Source organism: Chelonia mydas, chromosome 2 (assembly GCF_015237465.2).
Source record: "Chelonia mydas isolate rCheMyd1 chromosome 2, rCheMyd1.pri.v2, whole genome shotgun sequence".
NCBI classification, from domain to species: Eukaryota; Metazoa; Chordata; order Testudines; family Cheloniidae; genus Chelonia; species Chelonia mydas.
In genome coordinates this window covers 195,318,624-195,345,192 of record NC_057850.1, presented here as the reverse complement: position 1 = coordinate 195,345,192, position 26,569 = coordinate 195,318,624, and the positions used below count along the sequence as shown (strand labels likewise).

Sequence of the window (26,569 nt, the reverse complement as noted above, 5' to 3'; positions counted from 1 at the left end):
ATGCGGGGAGGGGGGCATGGGGCTCCATGCACTGCCCCCACCCTGAGCACCAGCTCTGCACTCGCATTGGCCAGGAACTGACCTGCGGGCGAGAGCAGCACGTGGAGCCTCCTGGCCCCCCCACCCAAGAGCCAGACCTGCTGGTCGCTTCCGGGGCGCAGCAGAGAGCCAGGACAGGCAGGGAGCCTGCCTTAGCCCTGCTGACTGGGAGGTGCCCGAGGTAAGCCCGCGTTCCAACCTCGAGCTCCAACCCCCTACCCCAGCCCTGAGCGCCCCCAAACCTGGAGCCCCCTCATGTACCCCAAACCCCCATCCCTGGCCCCAGCCCAGAGCCCGTACCCCCTCCCATACCCCAACCCCCTACCTCAACCTGCAGCCCCCTCCCACATTCCGAATCCCTTGGCCCCACCCCCCAGCCTGGAGCCACCTCTTGCACCCAAACCTCTCATCCCCAGCCCCACCCCAGAGTCTACACCCTCAGGTGGAGCCCTCACCCCCTCCTGCACCTCAACTCCCTGCCCCAGCCTGGAGTCCCCTCCCATACCCTGAATCCCTCATTTCTGGTCCCACCCCGGAGCCTGCACCCTCCAGCACCTCAATCCCTTGCCCCCTGAAAGTGAGTGAGGGTGGGGTAATGTAGTGAGCGGGGGGCGGGGACTCAGGGAAGGGGCAGGGCTAGGGTGTTCGTTTTGTGCATTAGAAAGTTAGCAATCCTAGCTGTGTCTGCAGTCAGCAGGTTTTTAATCAAAACTAGTGTTGCCAACTTTGGTGATTGGATCACAAGTCCTATGACATTTGAAGATTTCCATAAAGCTCCAGCTCGTGGAGTCAGGGGATTATATGAGAATGTCCACTGTTACATCACATTTTGTTTTGAAGGTCCATTTCTAGTCCTCATGGTTTTGGAGAAAAGCTTGAAAACATGACCCTCACAGGTACTAAAACCCGGGCGGTGAATGAAAGCAACCTAAAATGTATTGGTTCATTGGCTTAAATATTGTGATTTTTTTTTTAATCTCATGATTTTCGGGGATAAGGGGAGTGAGTATTCATTCATGATTTTTGAGTGCTTGAGGGTGGCAATACTGCCTCTCAGATGCTGCTCCCTAGAATGCAGATCACCAGCCGACAGCGGGTCAGGGTAATTTAAGCCCCTCAGCAAGCAGGAAAGCATCCCAGTCAAAATCACAGCGCTGGCCCTTTAAGAGGCCTTGGGCGTAGTCGGGGCGGTTCGCCCTCATGAGTCCAGAGTCTGAGGCTGCAGGTCATGTGACTGTTTAGCAGCGACCGCCATGCCAGTTACCGAGGCGGAAGCGCCCACCGCAGAGGGCCACTGGACAGAAAGCTCCTCGCGCCCCGCTATGTATCCCATCATCCTTTGAGCGTTGTGTTGTAAGTGGCTTCTTCCACAACTGGGGCTGCTCGGCTGTCCCTGGATTGCCTCGGTCACGGTCTCGGGAGGGCGAATCACGTGAGCTGCTACCACCAACACAGCTCCGGGCCGCTCCCGGAACTGAATGGAAGGTGGGGGCCGTGACGTGACGTGGCGGAGGCGGCGGAAGTGCGTGTGTGTGTTTTGGTCCGGCAGGAGGAGGCGGAAGTTGGCGGCGGCCCGGGTGAGATACGGCAGCGCCCCCGCCCCTCACCCCCTGCACCCCGCGGAGGAGCCGCCTCCCCTCACAGCCGCGGGAGCGAGAGAAGCCGCTGCGCCTCCCACACCGCCCGCGCGCACGGCTGCCCGGCACCGCCAGGTGAGGAGGCAGCGGCGGGCGGCAGTGGCCGGGCTCCGCCAGCGGGGGGAAGGGGGGTTATAGAGCCGCCCAGGGGAACCCTCACTTGAAGGCTTCTTCTCCTGGCGCCGCGCGGCCTGGGGGCTGAACCCCGGGGCGGGGGCCGGGGAGCGGCTGGTCTGTGTCTCCCCCGCCTCAAAATGGCGCCCCCGAGTCTCCCACTTCCCCATATTGTGGCTGTGGCTGAGGAGCAGCCGCGGGGGGATGGAAAGGGGCGGGCGCGTGTCCCCGCCGCCCCCTCGCTTTGCTTCCCCGGCGTGGGGAGCCGCTGCTCCCCAACCTGCTGTGTGACGCGGCCCGCGGGGGTGCTGCGTCCCCTTCCCCCACAGCTGCTGCTGGGACGGCGAGGGTGCCCTGGAGAGGCGTGGGAACTGGGAAGGGAAACCATCCGCGCGCACAGCCCCCCTCTTCCTGCAGGTGGTCCCCGATCTCGGTCGGGGGAAAAAGGGCGAAGAGGGGGTCGTTACACACTTAGCAGCGTGCACACAGCACCTTGGGTTGATGTTGTAAAATAGTCCGTCTTCAGGAGGGGAGGCAGACTGGTAAAAAGTTAACATGAAACTTCCGTACGAGACGACTAGGCCTAGGAGAGAGTGTTAAAACACATAGCCAGGTTCTGCCATGGTCATCTTGTGCTGTCTCTTCCCTCTAAAAATCTGGGTGGAGGAGAGACTGAACGATCACTCGATTAAAATTAACGATGACCTCCCGAGTGACATTTGAAGCAGCTCAGAAACATTTTATGACTGGGGGCCCGTTCAGATTTTATGGGTGGGGATATGTGAGACTTCGAGGAGATGAACAAATGTTTGAACTGCTTATGTTCTAAATCTCTTGAGTAACGAGTCCCCTTTCTGGATAACTCAAATTTGTTAATGTTAACTTGAATTAAGTGTTTTGAGATTTTGGTAATAGGTGACCCTTTACCGACATTGGTGCATCAGTCACACAGGAAATTGATATCAAAACAGTCAATAACTCACATACATCATACATATGTAGTCTCACCAGGCTTATTATCTTTAATTGGAAGGATGTAAATTTCATAGACTACCTGTGTGATTTACTTGTTTGGTATGTTCTCTCAATATGTTTCGGTATAAGTTAGTTGATGGTATTGGTTGATATATGATCTGGAAAACTAACACAAATACTGTGGTGAGGAAATTCTGTATTAAAGTATGCTAATTCTATTAAAGTTGCTAAGATTTTTATTTAGGGTGGGTAGGAACAACAAGAAAATAAAGCTGACGACAATACCTAGAATGGTGGGTTGTTAAAAATATTAACATAACCATGTATAATAGGTTTGTAAATGAGAATTAAAGCGGGTGATGGTCATTATCTCAAGGGGTCTATACTGGTTGTATTGTAAATAATGTTGTGTTAAGTTATGAGCACTCTGTGAGCGGTAGTTATTCACTCTTGAGCTCTAATTTGCTAATACAGATAATCTGAAATTTAGATGATCATGGTTTATCTGCGTTTTGTCCCCAAATCCAGAATTTGTCTAGAAGCATCTTTCTTTATCCAAAATGCTAATTAACCAAAAATGGGGTGGTCTTTGTGACATCTGGCTAATAAATATTAAACCATAACTAATTTGAAAGAACTGTATAACTTATGTAATTTAAAAATATGTGTAATATGAAATATCAGAATTATTGTGTATGTAAAATGAGAACTTTTTTTAATTTTACCAATCCATTCTACATCTATCCTAATTTACATGAATGTGTCCCACTAATATACTAGCGGTGGGAGTGTTAGTTTTCTTAATCTCCTTACTGTTTTGTGTGTGAGATTGTCAGTGTTACTCTGATACATGATCTTTTGTATTGGTGGTACTTTTTAGAATAGTAGGTCCAAATCTTGCCAACATTTCAGCTATGCTGGTGAGTAGTCCTGGAGAACTTAGACTACTGGCAAGCATGAAATTAAGGATAAATGTAAGTGTTGGCAAGACTGATTTAAACAGAATTATCTCTAATACAAGAGAGTGGCTGTAACATCCTTTTAAGACCTTTTAGAAAACTTTTTTAGTGTGAAATTGTTTTAGTTATTGGTGTCACGGCGCAGGTTATTTAAACAATTATGAAAAGCCTTATTCATGTGATGGACTAACTTGACTCAATATTTTATAATAGGAGATAAAGCAGCATGTGCGTTTATAGACTGTTTTGATATTTAAGGAGAATGAGAGGGCACACTAAAACCAGGAGTTGGCAAATTACCTGATGGGATTTACAGACGTACTTTCCTAATATATATCTGATCTTTGTTCCTCTGCTGACATACTGACCTGGAGCTGCTATGGCTTAGTGCAGGGGTACTCAAACTGGGGGTCAGGACCCCTCAGGGGGTCATGAGGTTATTCCATGGGGACGTTGCAAGCTATCAGCCTCCACCCCAAACCCCGTTTTGCCTCCAGCATTTATAATGGGGTTAAATATTATTAAAAAGTGTTTTTAATTTATAGGGGGGGTTGCACTCAGAGGCTTGCTATGTGAAAGGGGTCACCAATACAAAAGTTTGAGAACCACTGGCTTAGTGTGTCCTGAAAAAAAAATCAGACACTAGAGATGAAAAAGACCTATTAAAGCATCATGTGTGTCTACTATAATTCATGATGGCTCTTTCACTGTATTTTCCCACTGCCTTTTTCTTAAACTATTGGAGGAAGAAAATACAGCGTTCTTCATAACCTTTCCTAGGTGGATAACTGTATTGGGGGTGAAGTGGGGGATCTAAAGAAAATGTTTCGGAAATGTTTACTTTCATAAAGTAACTCATCCAGTTCTCATATAGCCCGTATATTTATTTAAAATGTCTATTTTTTTTTTTAATTTAAAAGCTTGGTTTCAGGTCAAAACATTATACTGAGTTTAAATGCAGACCAAAATTTACAGCTCATTTATGATCATCCTCAAAAATCAAGTCTCTAGTGGTAAAGTTGAAACAAAATTTGTGAATTTCCAATTCTCCAACTAGCTTTACTTCACCTATTTGCTATCCTACAATGCATCTGTGAAATTAAAAGCTTACTCAGAATACAAATAGCTGTTTGTTGTTGGGTTGGTTTTTTTTGTTTGTTTGTTTAAACTGTGTATTTATTTGTATTGCTGTAGTGCCTACGAGCTGTACATTATGTTAACCAACCTGGAGCATCATTACCAAGACTGCAGGATTAGGAATACCTACAGCTGCTAAAATGAGTGTTTGGAATTAATGGAAAATCATCCTGTACATATTTGAATTTATTCTTTGTGTGCTTAGTGTACATAAACAAGGATTATTGCCTCTTCCGGTTATCATCTTCTATCACACTTTCTCTGGTTCCCAAAACTAGTATTGTACATATGAATTAAGAAAGTGGTGTACAAATGTGGCCTGAATCTCAGGAGAGATCTTGGGGCCATTTTTTAAAATCCCTGGTAGCTGCTGATATGGAAAGACAGCTCTTTAAAGAGATTTGGTAATATTTTTCATTGAGCATATCAAGTAGTTTGATTTTTTTTTACCAATCTGAAAAATATTAATAATTCATAATTGAGTTTGAAAGCGGGTCTGTGAAAGGAATACTGAGTATTTGAACCACCTACTAGAAGAAATGAGGAAATACAAAAACTTAGGGCTTGACCCTTCTGCTTCAGAAAATATGAGGGTTTCTACCTATGCTTAGGGAGAGTGGTGATGCTCTGCAACCTGAAAAACACCCAGATATGATTAAAATGTCTGGCTTTTCAGGCTGAAAGAAGCCATACAGTCCCTATGGGCTGGTAATAAGAGGGTGGCATGGATGTAGTGAGTTTTCTTATATGGCATTGTTAAATGTGTTGGCATAAGCTGGCAGCTTGGGGAAGTTTTCTTTCTGTCTTCTGGAAAAGAATTACTAAATGCTAGAAACATGCCAGAGGTAACAGCTGAAACCCAATCTGCAATATTTAGAAAACATCTCTGTTACAGAGATAATTAGGACAAGCCTCCAAGACTACAGCAACACCTCAGGTTGCCAGATATTTTCTTTCATGCTCTCTGCAGACTTGTTTTGAAGTTGCAGGGGTTCCTCATGATTTGTAGTAGCATTTTGAGTTTCCTTTTAAGACATCTATTTGGTGATCCATCCAGCTGATAAAATATTTTGCTTTTATATAAGTGCCTTCCATAGTATCTGAGCACTTTGGGTAATCTGTCATGAATGAGGGCCATGGAAACCTATTGATATTAAAATACTTCCAACAGTTCCACATTTTTTTTTTTTTATAGAGTGGACATTCTTCACAACTCTGATCTGGGGTACTGTCTTCATAGCCTGTTTCAGCTAGTAGTGAAAAACTATTCGGAGTCTGACAGGAGCTCTGTAAAGAGCAATTATGCGTGTAAATGGCCAGTTTGAGTGAAGTAACTACATGTGGAATAACATCTGAAGCCTTGCCACACCTACAGTCGTGGATCATATCCTTTTCCTGCTACTGAGGTTGTAGCAGAGGGATAGTGAGCAAGTCCTGAGTGATGAAGTAAAGAATGTGGAATAGTTCCATTGAGTTGCGGACTTCCTTTCAGAGATTTTGAGCAAATGACTTGGTCATGGAGAGTAACCTCATGAATATGGTATAGGATTTGGCCTTTACTTGAGCCTAAAATAATGCTACAGAGTACAGAATAGCTAGCAGAATTGAGATGTACCACGTCTCTCAGATGTTTAAAAAAAAAAAAAAAAAAAGAAAATCGTACTCCATGACTAATTGCCTGACATGCTTACTGAACTGTACTACAATGTAAACTAGAGTAATATATTCAAAAGAAAGTTCTTAAAAACTTACTGTCTCAATTATTGAAACTTTTCTAAATCGGGAGTAAGAAGCCGATATCTGACATTTTTTAACTTAAGATCAGAACTAAAGATCATATGTATGCTGACCCCACCCTGTGATTTAACTTGTTTCATAGATAACTCGTGTGTCACTTTTTTGCAATATAACTAGGGAGTGATTAAATAAGTTAAGGTCATCCATTGTTATGAGTTGCTTTGCAGTCTGTCCAGATACATTACTTCATTCTGTTGAAACAAAGCAATAGCTATCTATAGCTGATACACAATTCATTTACCATTTTTTTTAAATTGACTTTAAGGAGAAGAAAAATCCTTAAATTGCTTTTAAATTACGAGATCCATTTCTATATCCTAAATAAGACCAAAAGTGCATTTTAGGCTAACAGAACAGTTCATTTTAAGGAGGATTCACTCAAATTAATAATGTGACGCAACATTCTCGATCTGAATGTGTGTTTAATTTTGGTATGTAGTTTATGTTGGTTCTGATATTACTGTGATAGCTTTTTTTTGTTTTTTGCCTAGTGGCAGAAATTGGGTTTCAGTGTAGGTAGGTTCTTTCCCTCTGGAGTTGTTTGTAAGTAGTATGTCTATACAGCCTGCTGGATTGAGCATCCCAGCCCGAATCAACGGACTTGGGCTTGTGAAGCTAATGCTCCAAAAATAGTTGTGTAGACAATGCCCTGAAGTTGTGGCTTGGGCTCTGAAGCTCACCCCACTTCCGTAGGCTTCAGAGCCTATGCTCCAGCCTGATCCACAACTTCAAAGTGCTGTCTACACAACTATTTTTTAGAGTGCTATCACAAACTCCACTAACAAGAGTCTATTGACCTGCAGTGGGAGGCTCGCTTCTGCTGGCTTTGTAGACATACCTCGTAAGAACACAAGAGACAATATATTTAATTCTCGGTGGGTTATGGTATCATAATTGAATCAAAAAGGGTTTCTATCATGAATGACTGTCAGTAAGGCTGCCTGTCCGTCACAGAAGCCCCTGGGCCTGTAGCAGCAGCTTGGGTATGTGGGAGGCGGCTGGGGGTTTAGGTGCGGGGCGATGTTTACCTGGGGGGGGGGGGCTCTCTGGCCTCCACCAGCATGTTCCTGCAGCTCCTAAGCAGAGGGGTCAGGGGGCTCCGTGCACTGCCCACAGGCGCTGCCCCTGATCATCCCATTGGCTGCGGTTCCCAGCCAATGGGAGCTGCAGCGCTGGCATTTGTGGTGGGAGCAGCATGCACAGCCCCCCTGGATGCCCCTCCTTCTAGGAGCTGCAGAGATGTGGTAGGGAGCATGCGAGCCATGCCAACCTCCCTTCCCCTCCCCCACAGTACCCGCAGCACCCCTGGACCATTCTCCCAGAGCACCCATGGCCCCCCACCCAAGTTTTAGTTAGGGGTATATGATAAAAGTCATGGACCGGTCACGGGCTATGAATTTTTGTTTACTGCCTATGACCTGTTCATGACTTTTTTTTTTTTTTTACACTAAAAATACCCATGTCTAAAATGCATCCTTAATTATGAGAATTGACAGAATGACACTTACTATGGGTGCAGGCCTGTTTACGAAGGATTGGGATGTTCTGCCAGCAGGACCTTTGGTGTGCTATGTTAGTTAGGTGCAGCCCTCTGGGAGGGGAGCAACATTATAGGAAGTGACAACTTCATTATAAAAGGATTCAGATATTGATTTGTACTACCATGTAAAGGACCAGAATTTACATTCTGCTCACAGGTTTCAGAGTAGCAGCTGTGTTAGGCTGTATTCACAAAAAGAAAAGGAGTGCTTGTGGCACCTTAGAGACTAACCAATTTATTTGAGCATAAGCTTTCGTGAGCTACAGCTCACTTCATTGGATGCATAAAGTGGAAAATGCAGTGAGGATTTTTTATGCACACAGACCATGAAAAAATGGGTGTTTATAACTTCAAAAGGTTTTCTCTCCTCCCACCCCACTCTCCTGCTGGTAACAGCTTATCTAAAGTGATCACTCTCCTTACAATGTGTATGATAATCAAGGTGGGCCATTTCCAGCACAAATCCAGGGTTTAACAAGAAAGTCTGAGGAACAGTGGGGGGGGGGAAACAAGGGGAAATAGGTCTGTAGCTCACGAAAGCTTATGCTCAAATAAATTGCTTAGTCTCTAAGGTGCCACAAGTACTCCTTTTTATTCTGCTCACAGTCTCCCTCCCTGGTCTGGAATCACTGGGGAAGGGATGCTAATGTTTATCAATTGGTGTGTTGGTCAAGGCGCATTGTTATGGAGTCCTGTGTGGTTTCATGAATGTAAGATAGGTAGGAGGGTAAAACTAGTGGTGTAGAATTCAGAAGGCATCTGCCAGCAGACTGGGGAAGGGAGATTATTGTTTTAGGTGCTTCTAGCTGCCGTGTGAATTTATATCCACAAAACAGAAGTTATAAAGCTAAGCAAAGGCTGAACATGTGTGGTGTTACGCATGCAGTGGATGGGTAGTGAACTGGAAGGCTCAGAAATGGTAATGAATGTAGAACTTGGTCATTGGTTTGAATCTGGACCAGGTTGGTAATGACTGAAAACGTTGTTGGATTCAAATGTACTTGCTTTACTTTAGACCAGGGATTCTCAAACTTCGTTGCATCGTGACTCCCTTTTGACGACAAAAATTACTACACGACCCTGGGCAGGGGGGCTGAAGCCTGAGGCCTACCACTCCGGGCTGAAGGGGTCGGGCATTGGCCTCAGCCCTGGGCCCCAGCAAGTCTAATGCCAGCCTTGGTGACACCATTAAAATGGGGTTGCGACCCACTTTGGGGTCCCAACCCACAGTTTGAGAACTGCTGCTTTAGATAAGCGCAGCCTTATTGTCAGACAGTTCAGTGCTCTTTCTTAATTTTGCCATGCATACACTAAGGTTATATCTACACTAAAAATAAATATAGTTTTAACAGGTTAACTAACAAGCCCGAGTCTGTTGATTTGGGCTGGGATGCTCGCTCTGCCAGACTGTATAGACATACCACTCACAAACAACTCAGGAGGGAAAGAACCTAGGTAGACATGGCAAGCTGTAATTTTGTGTATTAACAATAAACACAAGAGTAGTGTCCTTTACTCGATGAGAGAATCGAGTGGCCAGTGTAGACATCTCTCTCACCTGTGGTCTTCTGACATTCACTTTTAGAATGGAATTGGGAAGGGCAAGACTAAGTGTTGCACCACTCTTCTTGCGGGCACCATTTTCCTGGAAAAATGCTGCTTAATCTAAACTACTAAAGTAGTTAAGAAAAACAGGTTTGTTATCAAACTTCCCTTTGTTTTTTTGGTTTTTTTTTAAATAAAACCTTTGAAGTGAAACTAGTTATTAAAAAAATCTCTGGAGACTGAAGTGCTCCATCAGGAGACCAGATGAAGCACTGGCAGAGGCAGTGCAAGCTACCCCACGCTGCTGAACCAATGTGTTTTAATTTTTGTCTGAAAAGACAGCTTCCAAGTTGATTGCAGCTAGTCTAGTCTTTGATCTTTGACCTATCTGCAGATACTACTAACAAAGGGTTCCAGTTGTGGTTTGTGTTATGTGAACACCTGAATGCTACATCCTGGATTGAGACTAACAATTCATTTTACATAAGACACCAGACAGTCATCAAATGGTGGTGATTTGGGGTTCCTATTGACCTAAAGCTGAAAGGCTCCATATCAGATTCAGTTTCTCAGCTCCTCCAGGCATGTATGTTAAATCAGAGAAGCTGTTCAAATCAGGGGTCACATTCACTTTCAATGTATGCTTTTACTATTTGAAGAAATTGCAGTTCACATGCATTATAGGGATAAACTGTAGAAAACTACCGTAATTTGATTAAATTTGAAATGCTGGTGTAATTGAGTTTCCAGTAATTCTTCATTCTAATTAATCCCTTCCGTTTGTTTTTACTAATTCTGACTTGAGTAGCCAAGAATTGCTTGGCATCAGCAACATCATGAAAGAGGAACTTCTGATTATTAAGATGTTCTTAACATGACAAAAAATGGAATGGAAATATGCAGGTCTGGATCTGTTGCACTCTTAAATATTAGCCTGAGATACACAATATGAATTGAAGTCTCATAGGGAACACAGAAAATGCAGGGTAATAGGTCAAGTGACTAATATTTTTGGTATCCAGTTTGAGACTTTACAGGGGAAGGGGCCTGATTTCAGAAAACCCTGACTACCCCTTTGCTGAAAATTGGCCTTTTAAGGTTACTCAGGTTACATCCAAAATCTGTAGCCCCTTTTAATATCAATGGCAAAGACTTTCACAATAGTATATAATAATAATCTTAGAGCTGTGCTTGTAGAATTCACTGGCTTATTTCACCTAAAACAACAAAAATAACTGTTCTGAGAAAGTCCTGGACCCTTAACTTGGATGATTGTTACTAGAACTAGTTTCATCATAATATGTTACAGTTGTGACTCTAATAGCATATACTTTTTTGATAAACAGGTTGCTACAAGCAGTAAGAACATCTCGGTTCACATCCTGAATTCTTTCCTCTCAAGAATTTGAAACAAGGGACTTCTTTCTAAATTGGACATGGCTAATCGAGGAGCAACAAGACCCAATGGGCCAAATGCTGGGAATAAAATATGCCAGTTCAAACTAGTACTTCTGGGAGAGTCTGCAGTTGGCAAATCAAGTTTGGTGCTTCGTTTTGTAAAAGGCCAGTTTCATGAGTTTCAAGAGAGCACCATTGGAGGTGAGAAATAATGTTACATTTTCTCTTGCTTTGTATTGAGTATATATCCTCTTTGCCAATGACTGTCTTCATAAATTTAATATGATGCCCTGTGGTAGGCCATCTGCAGTAGTGATCAAATCCGGGACCTCTGGATCTTAAAGCATGAGCAGGGGTGGCCAACCTGAGCCTGAAAAGGAGCCATAATTTACCAATGTACATTTCCAAAGAGCCACATTATTACGTCTGCAGTCCCCCATCAGCTCCCCCACCCCACTCCCAGTGCCTCCCGCCCACCGGCTGCTGATCAGCGCCTCCCCATCCCTCCCCTCACCTCCAGATCAGCTGTTTCGTGGTGTGCAGGAGGCTCTGGGGGGAGGAGCGAGGGCACTCCAGGCTCAGGGGAGGGGGCAGGAAGTGTTAGAGTGGGGTCGGGACCTGTGGCAGAGCCAGGGGTTGAGCAGTGAGTACTCCCTGGCACATTGGAAAGTTGGCGCCTGTAGCTCCAGCCCCAGAGTCGATGCCTATACAAGGAGCCACATATTCTGAAGAGCCACGTGTGGCTCCAGAGCCACAGGTTGGCCACCCCTGCTCTACTGCCTGAGCTAAAAGATTAGTGCTGTTATTTCAAGGCTGTAGCAGACTTGTAAACCTATATGTGCTGCTTGATGGGGACAGAGTGGCACAATGTAAGTTTGGGTAGTCAGTTTTTAAAACTGGAGTTGTTGTCCGGTAATTCTAGAAGGCAATATATAGCTATTCTAACAATTCACATATTTAATGCATACAATTAAGCTGCTTAGCAAGATGAAGAACCTTGGTTGCTGTACAGCAAAACATACAACTTTTTGCAAACTTCTTATGATCACTCAAACAGCCTGGCTTTGATTATAAAGGAAGTCACTTGCTGTATTTGTATGTGCACTTTTCTTTAGGATTGTATGTGCTTTCTTTCCCACCCCCAGCTGACTGCAATCAAAGCTGACTCTTGATTACTAGGTGGGGAAACAAGGATTTTATAATAGTCTGAGTGGATTTTACTTTCCCCCATTAAACAGTTTTTTCTGCACCACCTACAATGAAGCGGCAGCTTATGCTCTCTGAACTGTACTCCTCCTTTGGCTAAATCTGAACAACTTCTTCCAAGACTGAAGTGATTCTCCACAATGACTGATTAGCGCACAAACTGATTTAAGCTGTGCCTTCACATCCATAACATCTCTGTAGTACACCCTGTCCCTGTTACTCCAGAGTGTGAATCTAATCTACATTTTGATGCTTCTGTAGATGAGTTGGGTTTCACACACACATTAAAGACTGATGGAGCTGACAAAAGTAAGAAAATTCCAAATTAAATCTTACTACATCAGTTTATTGCTCTGTATTTAGTTATTTTAGGCTCTGTGGGTCTGAGACTGCTTACTTCTGATCTCTAAGAGTCTGACTAAGTGGGTTTCTGGTTTTTGTTCCAGAAGTCTGGTATGTTTTTATTGACGTGTATGTCTGGCACTAGGTACATCTAGAATTGCTGATTTGAAAGACTTTGTATATTAAACAATTATCTTAGCTGTTTGCTTTTTGATAGTGTAACAAAGGTCCCAAGGACAGTTATACAGAAGCAAATTCCTAGTTCGTGTACACAAACACACACCACCTCCCTTCCCCCCCCACTCTGTTACACATGAAGAGTTCAGTGGTCTCTGAATCTTATAGTTGCACTCTTAAATTTATCCCGGTTGGTTTCAGGTTTACTCACCTAACAAGAGTGAAAGAACACTTGAAAACAGCATTGAAATTATGAACAAGAAGCTACAGAAGTGCAAACTGAGACATAAACTATACTTACCGTAAATATCCACTTATACTAAAGAGTGGATTTTAACATATGCCTCTTTATTGTATTAAGTAGAGAGAAAAAGGCATACTGTACATAGTCCAGCTGGGAATGTTACTGGGTGCAAGTTAGAGGATTCAAAAACGCATTTTTCTTTGGAGAAAATAGCCTCTTATTGTGTAGCCTTTATATGTTTAAATTATAGTTTTCTTGTTGTTTGTGTACAGAAAGGCCTTTAAACAAAGGGGAGCTTATGTGCACTGTGAAGCTGAATAATGGCACTCGTAAAAGAAAATGCAGTTAGATGGAGCAGGCACATTGACCATGTAGTGCTGTTGTGTAGAAGTCCTACGCAGTGATGAGCTGCCAAAATCTTAACCACCAGTTCCCTCCTCACCCTATGAGGGGGTTGTGGCCTGCCCCTGACCCCTGGGACTCCTGCCCCATCCAACCCACTGCGTTCCTTGACACCCCATCCCTCCAGGACCCCTGCCCCATCCATCCCCCTCCCCTTTCCCCTGACTACCCCCAAACCGGGCAGGAGGGTCTCGTGGGCCACTGTAGTGGGTGCCCGCCCCTCTCCTAAGAGCCAGAGGGACCCACCAGGTGGAGCTAGGTGGGGAGTCCCGGCAGTGCTTACCTGGGGCAGCTCCCAGGAAGCATCCTTCAGGTCCCTCTGGCTCCAAGGGACAGGGTAGCGTAGCAGCAGGGGGAGCAGCCACTCCCCCCACTGATCACATCAAAAGTGGTGCCTTAGGCACCAACTCCGTGGGTGCTCCAGGGTTGGAGTCCCCACGGGGAGAATTTGGTGGGTGCAGAGCCCACACCGGCAGCCTGGCCCCAGCTCCCCTCTGCTCCGCCTCCTCCCCTGAATGCGCCACCCCGCTCTGCTCCCCCCCTTCCCCCCCCCCCCCCGCGGCTTCCTGCAAATCAGCTGTTCGCATGGGAAGCGGCAGGGGGGAGGGGAGAGAAGCAAGTGGCAGCTTCGAGCTCAGGTCTAGGAAGGTGGAGCGGAGGTGAGCTGAGGAGGGCCGACTGCACTGCAGCAGGTAACCCGGAGGGACATGGGGTGCACAGGGGAACCGCTCCCTGCCCCAGCTTGCCTCCGCCTCCCTGGGCCTAAGCGTGAAGCCGCCCCCTGCTTCTCAGCCCTCCCAGGCTTCCCGCGTGAACAGCTGATTCGCGGGAAACCAGGGGGCCGGAGAAGCAGAGCGGGGCAGTGCGTTCAGGGGAGGAGGAGGCGGAGCAGAGATGAGCTGGGGCCGGGTGGGGAGCTGCCAAAATTTTCCCTGTGGGTGCTCCAGCCCCCACGGGGTCGGCGCCTAAGGCACCACTTTTGGCCGGTTGTTAAATTTAAAAGCCCTTTTAGAATCGGTTGTCCCTCATGGGACAACCGGTTCTAAAAGGGCTTCTAAATTTAACAACTGGTTCCAGCTCACCACTGGTCCTACGTTCAAAAATAACCGTAGAGCTTGCTTTCCACAGTCTACTAGAATAAGTCTGCTGTGAGTTAGGAGGAAGCATGACTTTTCAGAATGATTATCTTGAGATAATTAACTTAGTTGTATTAACATTGGCCTTATGAGGCAGCAAGTTTCATTCACGTGGCTATAGAAGATGCAAGAAGCTTGCATTTTCATAATGGCTTTAAGTACATCAGCGCCACAATAAAAGACCTGCAGCATGGCCGCTACTGGCCTGGATTAGCTGACTTGAGCTTGGGCTGCAGGGCTATAAAATTGCAGTGTATGTGTTTGGGCTCTGGCTAGCCTGAGCTCTGTGACCCTGCCACGGGGAGGGTCTTAGAGCCTGGGTTCTAGCCTGACTCCAAATGTCTATGCTGCAGTCTTACAGTTCCATGAGCCAGAGTCAGCTGACCTATGCTCTGAGACTCAGTGATGTGGGGTTTTTTTTTATAGTATTGTGGACAAACCCTGAGTAGGCTCTGCATCCATTCTGACCCCCGCAACAAGACTGCTAAATCAATTCAGTTCAGCTTTACAGCCTCTCATGATGGTGACAAACCTGCTTTTTGGTATACGAGTGTCTTCAATCGCAGTTGAAATTGATGCAGCTCCTCCTGAGAGTGGAAATGATGAAAAGTGATGCTATGGTGGTTCAGAGGTGTTCAGTCATTTACGAAGTGAAAAATGTATCTAATGCACTTCTTACAAGGGGCTGTTTATTTATGAACTGTTCTGTTTGTTTCTAGTTCCCAGGTGCCTAAGACTGAGCCAAGTTGTATCATACATTGTTTTCAGAATCAGAGCTACAGCAGTTTCCTGGAATGTAGAGAATAGTACAAAACTATATATAGGGATGAACTAATGATGTACAGTGTGATAGAATATATCATTAATGTTGGTCTGTCATGCCTTCTAGTGCATCAGAGTGAAACACTTTTGGAAGACTGAGTGCTGATTGTTTTGTGATAACTTCAGCTTTATAATACTGAAATGAAGTTAACTTGCTGGATTTTCTTCCCATACCAGTTGTCCTTTCATGCCTTAATTACTACAAGGGGAGGCAGGTTGTCTTAAGTAATTTCATTTTGTGCTGTTGAAGCAGTATAAGACTGCTCCTAATATCCTCTTCCAACCTATTGTATTTTACCAACTGATGAGGCACTCTGCGAAGGAAACTCAGATATGGGATAGCTGTGTGTACATAAATGCATATGAATGTGTAAAAACATAACTATAGACCTTTTGATTTCAGCTTCTTTATTTCTTTTGTAGCTGCTTTTCTAACCCAGACTGTGTGTCTTGATGACACAACAGTAAAATTTGAAATTTGGGATACAGCTGGTCAAGAACGATACCACAGTTTAGCACCAATGTACTACAGAGGAGCACAAGCAGCTATTGTTGTATACGACATTACAAATGAGGTAAGTACAATATAGAGAGAAGGGGGACAGCTGTGGGCTAATGGATTGAGATGGGAGTTGAGACCGGATTCCTTTTCCTGATTCTTCCACTAATTTATGTGAATTTGAGCAGGTAATTTAATGTTTTATTTACAATTATTACAAGTAACTGAAAACTTCTAACTGAAAAGTTAGCAAAAAACACTTTTTTGTTTTTCTCTTGTGCATTTGACAACACTTTATTTTATCATTTTCACTGTTCTGTAAATGGTAAGTCAGTTTGTCACTCTCATACCAATAGGAAAATGTCAATTTGGGGTTTTGTTTTTGTTTTTTAATCACAAGAGGACTTGGCAGGCCTAGCACTTAAAACTGCTTTTATCTTTTACTGAAGAAAAGTGAGGCTTTATAATACTCTCCAGACACCTTCTTTAGATTATACAGTGAGCTCATGTGATAATCTCTTTGCTGCTGTGTAACCATACCAATTATAGGATGCAAAATGTGTGTTGTGGCCACCCAGGAGCTAGACCAATCACAAACAGAGGAATTAAAGGAGAATATTTTTCTAATATTTTCCCTTCCACTGAATGTTTAAATAAAAATCATTCAGAATGCTATTACCTACAGCAAAAATTACTCTTCTGTATAGGTATGGAAGTATATCCCATCACAATAGGTTGGACTATATAATATGTATTAATATAACAAATCCACAGTACATTAGTAGACTATTGGTGCCTGTTTCTGCAGTGTGAGGCCAGAGGCAAAGTACTTCACATCACCAAAGTGAAATGTGTTGCCTGCTGCTTCATTTCTTGGATTTGGCTTTTACTATTGGAGTATGGCTCCTAATTTTTACATTTCATTAGCTTAAAAATTCTTTAAAAGAGGTTTTCAAGTTTTTATGCAATATATCCTTTCACTGTGAAAATCACTAGCTACTGAAAGGATATAAGAAGCTAATGTAGAAGAGTACTCTTTTGGAGATACTTAACTTAAACCCAAAGTTGATTTTTTTTTTTTTTTAACTTTTTTTATTCTTTCCCATTTCTATTTATTCAGAAGCTTTTGGCCTAATGGCCTTGGTTCACTTTCCAACAGAGAGAGCACATTGGAAAACATAAATGTAATGACTTTTATTTATAGCTGCAAGTGACATCTAAGTATATAACTGAAAAATTTGCAAAAAGAAATGTAAGGCCTAATCCTGAGGTTCTCACTCAGTTTTTATCCAGTCCTTAGGCAAACTACCCATTATCAGTGGGATTTTTCCTGACGGAGACTCGGAGAAAATGGGTAAGGACTTCAGGACTTGGCCCAGTGTTGTGGGTTGAGTGGCTTGAGACCCTTTCAGCACTTTCAGGGAAGACAATAGTTTAAAATTGTCACTCTTTCTCTTCCAGTGCTTGCTCTGTTCTCACTCTATCCAAGAGAGTCATTCTTATCACTTTTTCATCCATTTAACATAATTGACAAAGGGGCTCTTAATTTTTCAGTAATGTGGTCCCAACTATTCACCTTCGGGAATTAAAGAAGGGAGGTTTTATTAATAAGGCCCAGTCAGCCAGCTGGAATGTAGCTTTGGAGAATGAATACACTGATAGGTTTCTTGCTCACAGGGCAGATAAGATAAATTTGGGTAATAGGGATAAAAGGACACTAGAACTGAGTTTCTTTTAAATCATTAACAGGAGTCCTTTGCAAGAGCAAAAAATTGGGTCAAAGAACTTCAGCGGCAAGCAAGTCCTAATATTGTAATAGCTTTAGCAGGAAACAAAGCTGATCTAGCTAATAAAAGAGCTGTGGATTTCCAGGTATGTCATACATATTTTTTATTCATAAGAAACAGTGTGTTTTTGTTGGAATGTTAGTCTGTAATATAAATAGCCTTCTCAGAAGGGATCATACTATCCTCAGAAGGGATCATACTATTTTCTGATGATTAATCCTTCATTGTAGGATTGCACCTGTAATAGAATTCTGTTGATAATTGCGAACATGAATTTATAGTATATCTGAAAATATTATGATCTAGTGAGAATTTTTTGGGGGGGAGGGGTATAAATGTGTTACGAAGTGACAGCTGTCCAAAAAGAGCTTTTCTAATTAAATTTTACTTAGAGGTACAGTAACACCCCCCCAGATATGTCAGATCTATCAGTAAATTGAATTTCTGTATGCCTCCCTAACAGTTATTGGGGATGACTTCACTAACAATAGTTAGTTAATCGTAGGGGTAGGTGTGGTTCTGAACACAGGCTGTTCTCAGTGAGAGGCTTGGAATTCACTTGTTGATATTTAGGATATGATGCACAGCTGATCTGGCTACTTTATGGCCTGGTCAAAGCAATGTAAGTTGAGTGAGTTAAGTTTTAGCTGACTTTTTGACTCTCTTCTTGCAATTTTTTTTTTAAACTGATGTACCTATGCCCAGAGGCTTTTGGTGGCTCACTTAATAAAAAGTACCTTAATAAAACCAAACCAATCAGTGGCAAACTATGATTGTAGGGTTGCTTATGACCCAACAGAACTCAGACTTCCATGTTTGTTTGCATATTCTGTAATCTTAGGATCATCTTTGGTCATGTACTTTCCTTTTTCTCTAACATCATCTTTGCCTGCAGATATGTTTTGCCTTATCTAGAACATTGCTGTGTATGCCAGTACCTTAGTTCCATCTGAGTTCCTTTCCCATGTCTTAATCTCCATATGTTGACTATTTTGATTCCTTTCTCAGTGGCTTTTAAAGTATCTGCTGTCCAGAATTCAACAAATTCATTTTACCTTCCCTGATTTCTCACTCTGTTTGTTCTTGACATTTGTCAATTATTAACTGTTTAATTGTGTTAGAATAACTTCGTAAAGTATTTAGTAATACTTTTTGTACAATGGGAGCTTCGGGGGAGGTACCTGGAGGCGTGGCAGGGCAACATACAGACCCCTGTGTCTCCCTCCCCTTCCCCCGCCTGAGGTCCTGGTCGCTTCTCGGAGCGGCACGGCGGCAGGGCAGGCAAGCAGGGAGTCTGCCCTGACCCTGGTGTGCGCTGGGCCAGACCGGAGCCGCTCTAGGTAAAAGCTGGGGAGGCTGCAGGGAGCTGGTGGGCTGCAGAAAATAACCCTGCAGGCCGCGTGTTTGAGACCCCTGGGCTAAACCACTGGCTTAACTACTCCAGCCCCCACAAGAAGAAGGCCACCCGCTGACATAGCACTGTCCACACCGGTGCTTATGTCAGCGTAATTTATGTCGCTCGGGGGTGGTTTATTTACACCCTTGAGCTACGTAAATTATGTTGACATAAGCTGTAGTATAGACAACCTTAGAGTGATGTAGCTTGCTCTTCACAATTATATTCTCATCTGTCTTTGTGCAGAACTTCTGTTGAGTTAAAAGGGAGTTCCACATGTGGAATGAAGAAAATGTATGTGATTTAAAGGGAGATTTGAGTTCCCAATTAGAGGGTGGGGGCTCTAATACTGTGCTGTAGGTGGTGGCACTAAAGGAGAGACTTGTAGAATAAAGAAAAGGTAGAATTCACATTTGGAATTCAGGCTAACAAAAAAAATTAAAAAGTGGTATTGAACGCTATTGTCCTGTCATGTTTGTGTATAATAGTTAACTCTTTCTGAGTGATAAATTTTGTTTTGATGATCTGTCCTCAAAGGCAGATTCAGAGGAGCTCCAGAAATTGCCTCTTTCCCTGTGTACTGTTGAAACGTACGTGGGCTGCTAGGACAACTCAGCTTTCAGCTTAAATTTAGCTTTTGGAGGTCAATGTTAGTTGCAGGCCCCACCTTTTGGAACTTGTTCCTCCTTACTGTCAGAGCCAGAGTTTCAGTTCAAGGACTTTATTTTAATATTTTTTTATTTGTTTAGGCTTTTGTTCATGGATATTTTAGGCCAACCAAAAAGTGTTGGAATTTCCTAAGATTTGAATTCTGTATGTTTTTTAATAATTGTAGGAGACCTATGTTGACTTTTATTACAGATGCTATGTAACACCTAGAACATCAGGCTGATCAAGTTTCATTGAGCATTCTTTCATACAGATTACGTGCTATGTATTTTATCACTACTAACCAAGGGATTTAGTACTTAAGTTGCATAATTAAAAACAAACTAAAATCTGCTTATAATATGTAACTTATAGGAAGCGCAGTCTTATGCAGATGACAACAGTTTATTGTTTATGGAGACATCGGCTAAAACATCAATGAATGTAAATGAAATATTCATGGCTATTGGTAAGTATTTTTAAATAGAAGCTACGTTTTCAGGCAACTGGTTTGTATGTAGTCCTTCTCTGAAGTTCATTCTATCCTAGCCTCTGAGTGGAATATTACCCAACTTTTCCCTCCTTGTTAATTGGATTTCCCTTTCTGTGGCAGTCTGCTTCTCTAGCATCTTTTCTGAAGTCCTTTTTAATGTTCTAAACATCAATCACTTAAAGAACAGTCTGGCTCCAGCCTCATCGCATGCACCAAGCATATCCCCTAATACTGTCAGAGAACAAGAATCCTTGCATCACTTCTGAACCCAAGGCTTTTGTGTAGTAAACTGAACTTGCTATCACAATGTAGTTGTTCAGGGTCAATGGTCCATTTTGTCTGAGCTTCTAACAGAATGAGCAAAGACATGCACATTACTATATATCAAAATATATTTATCTTGTGATGCAGATAAGTAGGAAATGTTTGACTTGCAAAATTTTTGCTTTTAAGGAAAGGCTTGGAATTCTGCTTTTAAAACAATCTAAAGGTGTGCAAGTGAAAAAGATACACTCTATACAATTCTAAGCTCTTTGGGTCCAGAGTTGTGCTGTGTTCTGTGTTTATGTAGAGCCTAGAACTTTGTAGGCTTTACCAAAGAGAAATAATGATTAAAATTGAGATTGAAAAATTATTTTTTTTAAAGGCGCACGGGGAGCAATGTTTTTATAAATATTGAGTTGAAATGTGTAGAACGCTTAAATTTTGTGAACACTTTTTTCACGGAGACTCTAAATCAGAGGTTCTCTCCACAGATTTTTTGGTGGCCTCAGAGTGCAGCCACTAGCTCTGGCTGGTGGCTGCTCTGACAATTTTTCCTAAAATACTTAATTAACTTTAGGGAAACAAAAATAAATATGCAGATAGATTACAGTGATTTGGACGTGTATCTATGTAGGGTTTTTGGTTTTGCAGACTCAATAATAAAAACAGTGTGCAGTTGTCTCTATTCTTTATGGGACCTAAACAGAATAGTAACACGAATAAGGTGCTTTGAACGTTCTTGTCTTTTTTCTTATTGTTCCTTTTGCTTTTTTGGGGTGGTGTGTTTTTTTTTTTTATTTTATTTTTTTAAGACTTGCTAGCTACTAAGTGTGCTGTGAAAAGTGATATTAACAAACACACAAATATCACTTTTCACAGCAGACTTACTCAGCCCCAGCCAGCCCGGGGACAAACTAAGCCCTGAATGGGGAGGTGGGTACAGGGGTGATGGGGCACTGGGGGAGGTAGCAGAGGTAATGGGAGGGGTGAGCTTGGGGCCAGACCCCGTCACCATGCAGCCAGGGAATGGAGCCCAAAGCCCAACACCCTGAGGGACAGGGCCCAGGAGCAGAACCAAAGCCCCCTGGCTGGAGCCTGCCACCCGAAGGCCGATGCCCGACCCCACTGCTCCTGGGAAGGTAGGGAACTCACTGGCTGCCTGCTTCTCCAGCTTGTCTCTCTCCAGAGGGGGTCAGGGCCCAACCACTCATGGTGGCCCCTGGGGAAGGGCCACTGCTTTACGCGCCCCCCCCCGCCCCTCCTCCTCATCACCCAGGGCTGTGGCTGCAAGAAAAGCCCCTGGTGCATGTGGGAAACACTGCTCTAAATATGCCTGCATAGTGTTGGTACCCCAAGTATAGCAACCTGAAAGTGATGCTAAATATAAACAAATGCATGTCTAGTGTAGTTTCTCTGTCCATGTTGAACAAAATGCATTAAGAACATCTTTATTTGATTTTATTTTTAAAATCTATGGCATTAATAACCAAAGAACCTTTATAATTAAGTCCCTCCTTGAATCACGGGATGATCTTCAATTAATTGCACCTGAGTTATAGACAAGATATGGAAAATCACACAGAAGTAATAATGGACCTTTATTAAAAGATGTAATTTGGAAAAGCCAGAGTAGGCCTATTTGTTTAATAAAAATTTGTTGGAACAGTATAAACACTCAGGTATTCTGTTACGCTTGCTAAATTTTTTGATAACCAGACATTTTGCTGCAACTATATACATTCATTTTTTTTAAATGACTGGTACAATATAAAATTTAGAAGACTAAAAGTCTTAACACAACTGCTGTAGAAATAGTCCAGTCGCTTTTTAGCCTTTTACATTTTACAGGCATTGAATGTTAGTGCAGTACTAATTGCATACTCAAAATGTATGTAAAATTGTGGACGGTGAAAAGTAAGCTCATTAAAATCAGAATTGCAATGGAAGCCTTATATTGCAGAATCTGCAATTTTCACAGTAACACAAATGAAGTAGGGCCTTATTTATAATTTTTATCCCTTAAGTATGATTTTGACTGTAAGTCTACTTTGACCTTGTGGTCTCTTTAAAATGAAATAATTACAGATTATAAACAGAATACAGATTTATTAAAGGTCTTCTGGTAGTTGTTTAGCCCAAAAGTATACAGATCCCACGTCCTGTGGTCATACTTAAGTTTCATTTTGTGAAAAAAGGGAAAATGTCCAAGAGATAAGGGGACTTACCATATTTGGTTTATGAAACTCTTTCAAACTGCTGAAAACTCTAAAATGAAAATAGTGTTGTGAATTTCATCCAGGGAAATAAAACTATCATTATTCACGAGATCTTTGAAGTGGGAAGCAAAGCAAGCATGTCTTCAAGATGTGCAAAATGGCTCATTCAGCAATCTAGAGATAATCACAGCAATAGGTGTAAAACTCAAACAAAAAGTATCAAATGGCCACATAGATCGTAAGTGTTGCATTTTCACCATGATAGGTCCATATAGTCTATTTGGCTAAGCGGTATTACAATTCATCATTTAAAATAAATAGTAGCATTGTAATTTCTTAAAACCAAATGTTTCATATATTGTGCTACTATCTTTGTTGTATTAAACAAGGGTACATTTGTGATCTAATAAACACTTCTATCCAGGTGTAAAAATAAGTAAAACTTTTAGTAAATATGCTATAGTGATATTAAAAGATCACTTAATGTGCATCAGTTCAGAGTGTTTAAAGGTCAAACAGATATGTGGGGGGAGGAAAAAGTCTGTACCTTTATGATAAATATTTGAGGGAGTCCTGGATTTGGATTTGGATTTAAAAAAAAAAAAAAAAGCCAAGCTGTAGTTCTATGTCCCTGTTTAAATTTAAAACCAAATTAACGTTTAATGGGCCACCCTTGAATCCTCATACACTGCGTTTCTGCTGTTCCTTTTAATTAGGCCTAGAGATGTGATTTTTATTTATTTTTTGTTTATTTAAATGGTACATTAATCTTTATTGTACCCCCTGAGTATTTTAGTGAAGTACCTAAACTTTATTTGACACAATTTGTGTACAGTTTTCCATAGTACCTGGCACTGTAGGGTCTTTGAGCTTAATTCGTACACTTTCAAGAATGAGAAAATGGAAAAGCAAAATAACAGGAGTTAAGAATACTTGCCAGACAGAAGAGGGAGATGTGGCATGTAGCAGGCATTTGCAAAATGGCTTTTTTAGACCTGCTGCTACTTGACTGCTAAATTTAAATGGACGTTTCCAGAAATGCTGGGAAAAAATTCTCTAAAAGGGCAACCTAGAGAGCTTATATGGACCATGCTATCACAAATTAAGGTGCTGCGGAAGGAGCTGATTCTGTGTGGCCAATTTTTGTTTGTTTGTTTTTTGTTTTTCCATATTTCCCATTCATACTGCATGTTTGAATCCTTTAGGAGAAATTCAGTCTCTTGCTTTTCTGCTAACCAACTGTAGTACCCTTGCTTCACAGTCTGGACATGCAGAGAAAACTTAGTACTTTGGGCAGTATGGGTCAGGCAGGGGCTTCCCACAGCAAGGGCCAGGGTAGCCTTATGAATGTCCTTCCCATTCCACTCCTCCATAGCAACAACTGACTCCACTCTAGCAGAAAAGTGACAGGAGCTAATGCATAGCAGGATAAAGAAATGTCATCAAGTTCTGACTGGCTGCATTTTTCGCCTGCTTTAGTCTAGGGTTACAGAAGGGCAGGTGGGCTGCAGGAAGGCAAGGGAACAATCGGTTAATTAAATCAGAGCTATAGGGAGTGTGCAGCACAGCGACCGATGAATAACTAGGACAAGAGCTGATCATTTATATGTACAACACAAACACACATCCTAGCTAAATAGAGAAGCAATTAGGGAGTTTATGAAGGGGAGGGGGAGGAGAGGGACATGTGCTAGTTCTGTGACCACTTTCTGCATGCATGTAGTATTCCTTTCCACTTTCTCTATTGTTTTTTCCAACTGTTAGCTCTTCAGAGCAGTGTGTGTTTTAGAAACACCTAGCATGCTGAGTGCTGCTGTAACCTAAGGCCGTGATCTTAAACTTGTTCCTCATAGGTGGACCCATATTGAAGACATTCCTTGGGAGCCCACCTGCATGAACAAGTTGCAGGATTAGTGCCTAAATTGTTAACTTCCGTTGCTAGGCAATTCTGGCTATATTTTTCTCTCCTTCCAAGGGTGTGGGGGTTTTGTGTCAGCTATTCAGGAAGCTGTGGATTCTAAGATGGTAATAACAAATGGTCTTAATTGTACATTTTCTGAACGACATACTCTGAAAGCCTAAAGCAGACAGATTGTGGAGTTACTATTTTGTTGCTAAATATCTTAAAAGGAAATATTCAAATAGCTTTCTTGGACTCAATAGATATTTAAAACTTAGTACAATCTTGACGTTAATTTTTGCTTATTTTTCTTGTTACTCTTATAGCTAAAAAGTTGCCAAAGAGTGAACCACAGAATGCAGGAGCCAACTCTGCCAGAGGAAGAGGAGTAGACCTTACTGAACCCACACAACCACCCAAGGCTCAGTGTTGTAGTAACTAAACCTTCAGTTGCTTTAAACTGTCTTGAATATTCTTCTGCTTCCTAACTGTTAATAACAATGGAATTGGAGTGTTTAATCTGGTCCAATGCAGCTTCCAAAACAGAAGAGACTAATGACATAGTCGAGTTTCTAATACAGAATTATTTTGTTTTTAATCTTAATTTTTAACATGCATGTATCACTGGCTGTAATATTTCAGCAATAGAGGGGAAGTGGAAACTGAATAAACTTGCTTCAGTTGAAAGGTTTTAAAAATCACCTGCCATTAGGGATATAGAAGAATTACATTTATTGACCTAACCAGCTAGTCCTCTATATCCAGGTATTGGTTACTGTTGTAATTGATAGAATTGGGACTCTTCAAACATTTCAATTTGTGCTTTAAAAAATTTTTTTTTCTAGAAACAGGGTCTACCGATATTTTAAGCTTATTTGCAGTATTCATGCAACCAGTTGTTTCTGCAAGTATCTATCATTTAAATATGCATTCCACATTTTCATAATTTAACTGCAAACAATACTTGCAGCATTTTTAAGAATCCTATGCTTGCAGAAAAATGGATTTTAGTTGTTACACTGTATGTAAATTAGCCCAGTGGTTTAAAGAAAATAGTGATTAAAAATCAAGTTTAACTCCATATTTATCAGTTTATAAAGGCACAAACCAATGAATTCAACTTTACAGGATTTTTCTTCACAAACCATAAGAGCTCTCCAAGTAAAACAAAGACAAACTTGGTGTCTGTGATTTTTTGTTGTTTTTGATCATTGCTGGCCATTACACAGTTTCTTATGTTTTTCCCCAAAGGAAGAAAATAGTCAGTGCACTAATAATTATGTACATTCAACCTGATTTTAAATTTGGATATTAATGTACTGTAAATAGGGTACTGCATTGTAGTCTACATTTGTTTAATACTTTCTGTAATATTTAAGAGTTGCTTAAAGGTATACAAAATGTACAGTTACTTAAAGCTAACTTTTCTTTTCCCCTAATCTAACGGGGTTCTAAGTTCTTCCTTTATGGCTAGAACAGTAATAAATGATGCTCCTGTACCTGTAACATAAGTACTGCTGTCTGTCAGTAATGAACTCTGCAACCTTGTTTTCCAAAGTCCATTTTATTTTGATCTGTCCAGTCTATTGCACTAATTCTTTATTTTCATTATATGAAATTTACCAAGTGTGTCAGAAGACGATTTAATCTATTTAAATGTTGAACTGCTAGCAGAAACTTGTGCAGATTGTAAATTTGCAGTAATTTGGGCTTAGCAAGGAAAATGACAGTTCACCAGTGTTTAGTTTTATATTGAGGTGCTCAGGTTTGAATAAAGTGGTTATAAAACAGGAAAGCATTGTGATTAGTGTCTGTTCTTACCATGAATTCAACAAGAAACCTTTATTGCATTTTAGCAGTTAGTGCTTTCACACAGTTACAAAAACGTGTGACTTT

The 26,569-nt window shown here is 42.0% G+C and overlaps 1 protein-coding gene across 3 annotated transcripts; it reads left to right on the top strand.

The window, feature by feature from the left end:
• Positions 1 to 1,236: 1,236 nt before the first annotated feature.
• RAB5A (RAB5A, member RAS oncogene family) lies at positions 1,237 to 26,468 on the top strand. Of its 3 annotated transcripts, XM_043540945.1 has the most exons (7): positions 1,441 to 1,751; positions 9,784 to 9,893; positions 11,090 to 11,342; positions 15,894 to 16,045; positions 17,719 to 17,841; positions 20,176 to 20,269; positions 25,000 to 26,468. In XM_043540945.1, the coding sequence occupies exons 3-7, from the start codon at positions 11,180 to 11,182 to the stop codon at positions 25,113 to 25,115; spliced, it is 648 nt and encodes a 215-aa protein (XP_043396880.1). In that variant the 5' UTR covers positions 1,441 to 1,751; positions 9,784 to 9,893; positions 11,090 to 11,179; the 3' UTR covers positions 25,116 to 26,468. The 3 variants fall into 3 exon arrangements, with proteins under 3 accessions (XP_037746368.1, XP_043396881.1, XP_043396880.1); XM_037890440.2 differs by lacking the exon at positions 9,784 to 9,893 and having other exon boundaries at positions 1,237 to 1,751; XM_043540946.1 differs by lacking the exon at positions 9,784 to 9,893 and having other exon boundaries at positions 1,303 to 1,616.
• The last annotated feature ends 101 nt before the right edge of the window (positions 26,469 to 26,569 follow it).

Bases quoted from the DNA above. Each gene is read 5' to 3' on its own strand.
- RAB5A (XM_037890440.2), top strand. From the start codon at position 11,180: ATGGCTAATCGAGGAGCAACAAGACCCAATGGGCCAAATGCTGGGAAT. The intron at 11,343-15,893 runs GTGAGAAATAAT...TTTCTTTTGTAG, and splicing joins TCAAGAGAGCACCATTGGAG to CTGCTTTTCTAACCCAGACT. The intron at 20,270-24,999 runs GTAAGTATTTTT...TTACTCTTATAG, and splicing joins TGAAATATTCATGGCTATTG to CTAAAAAGTTGCCAAAGAGT.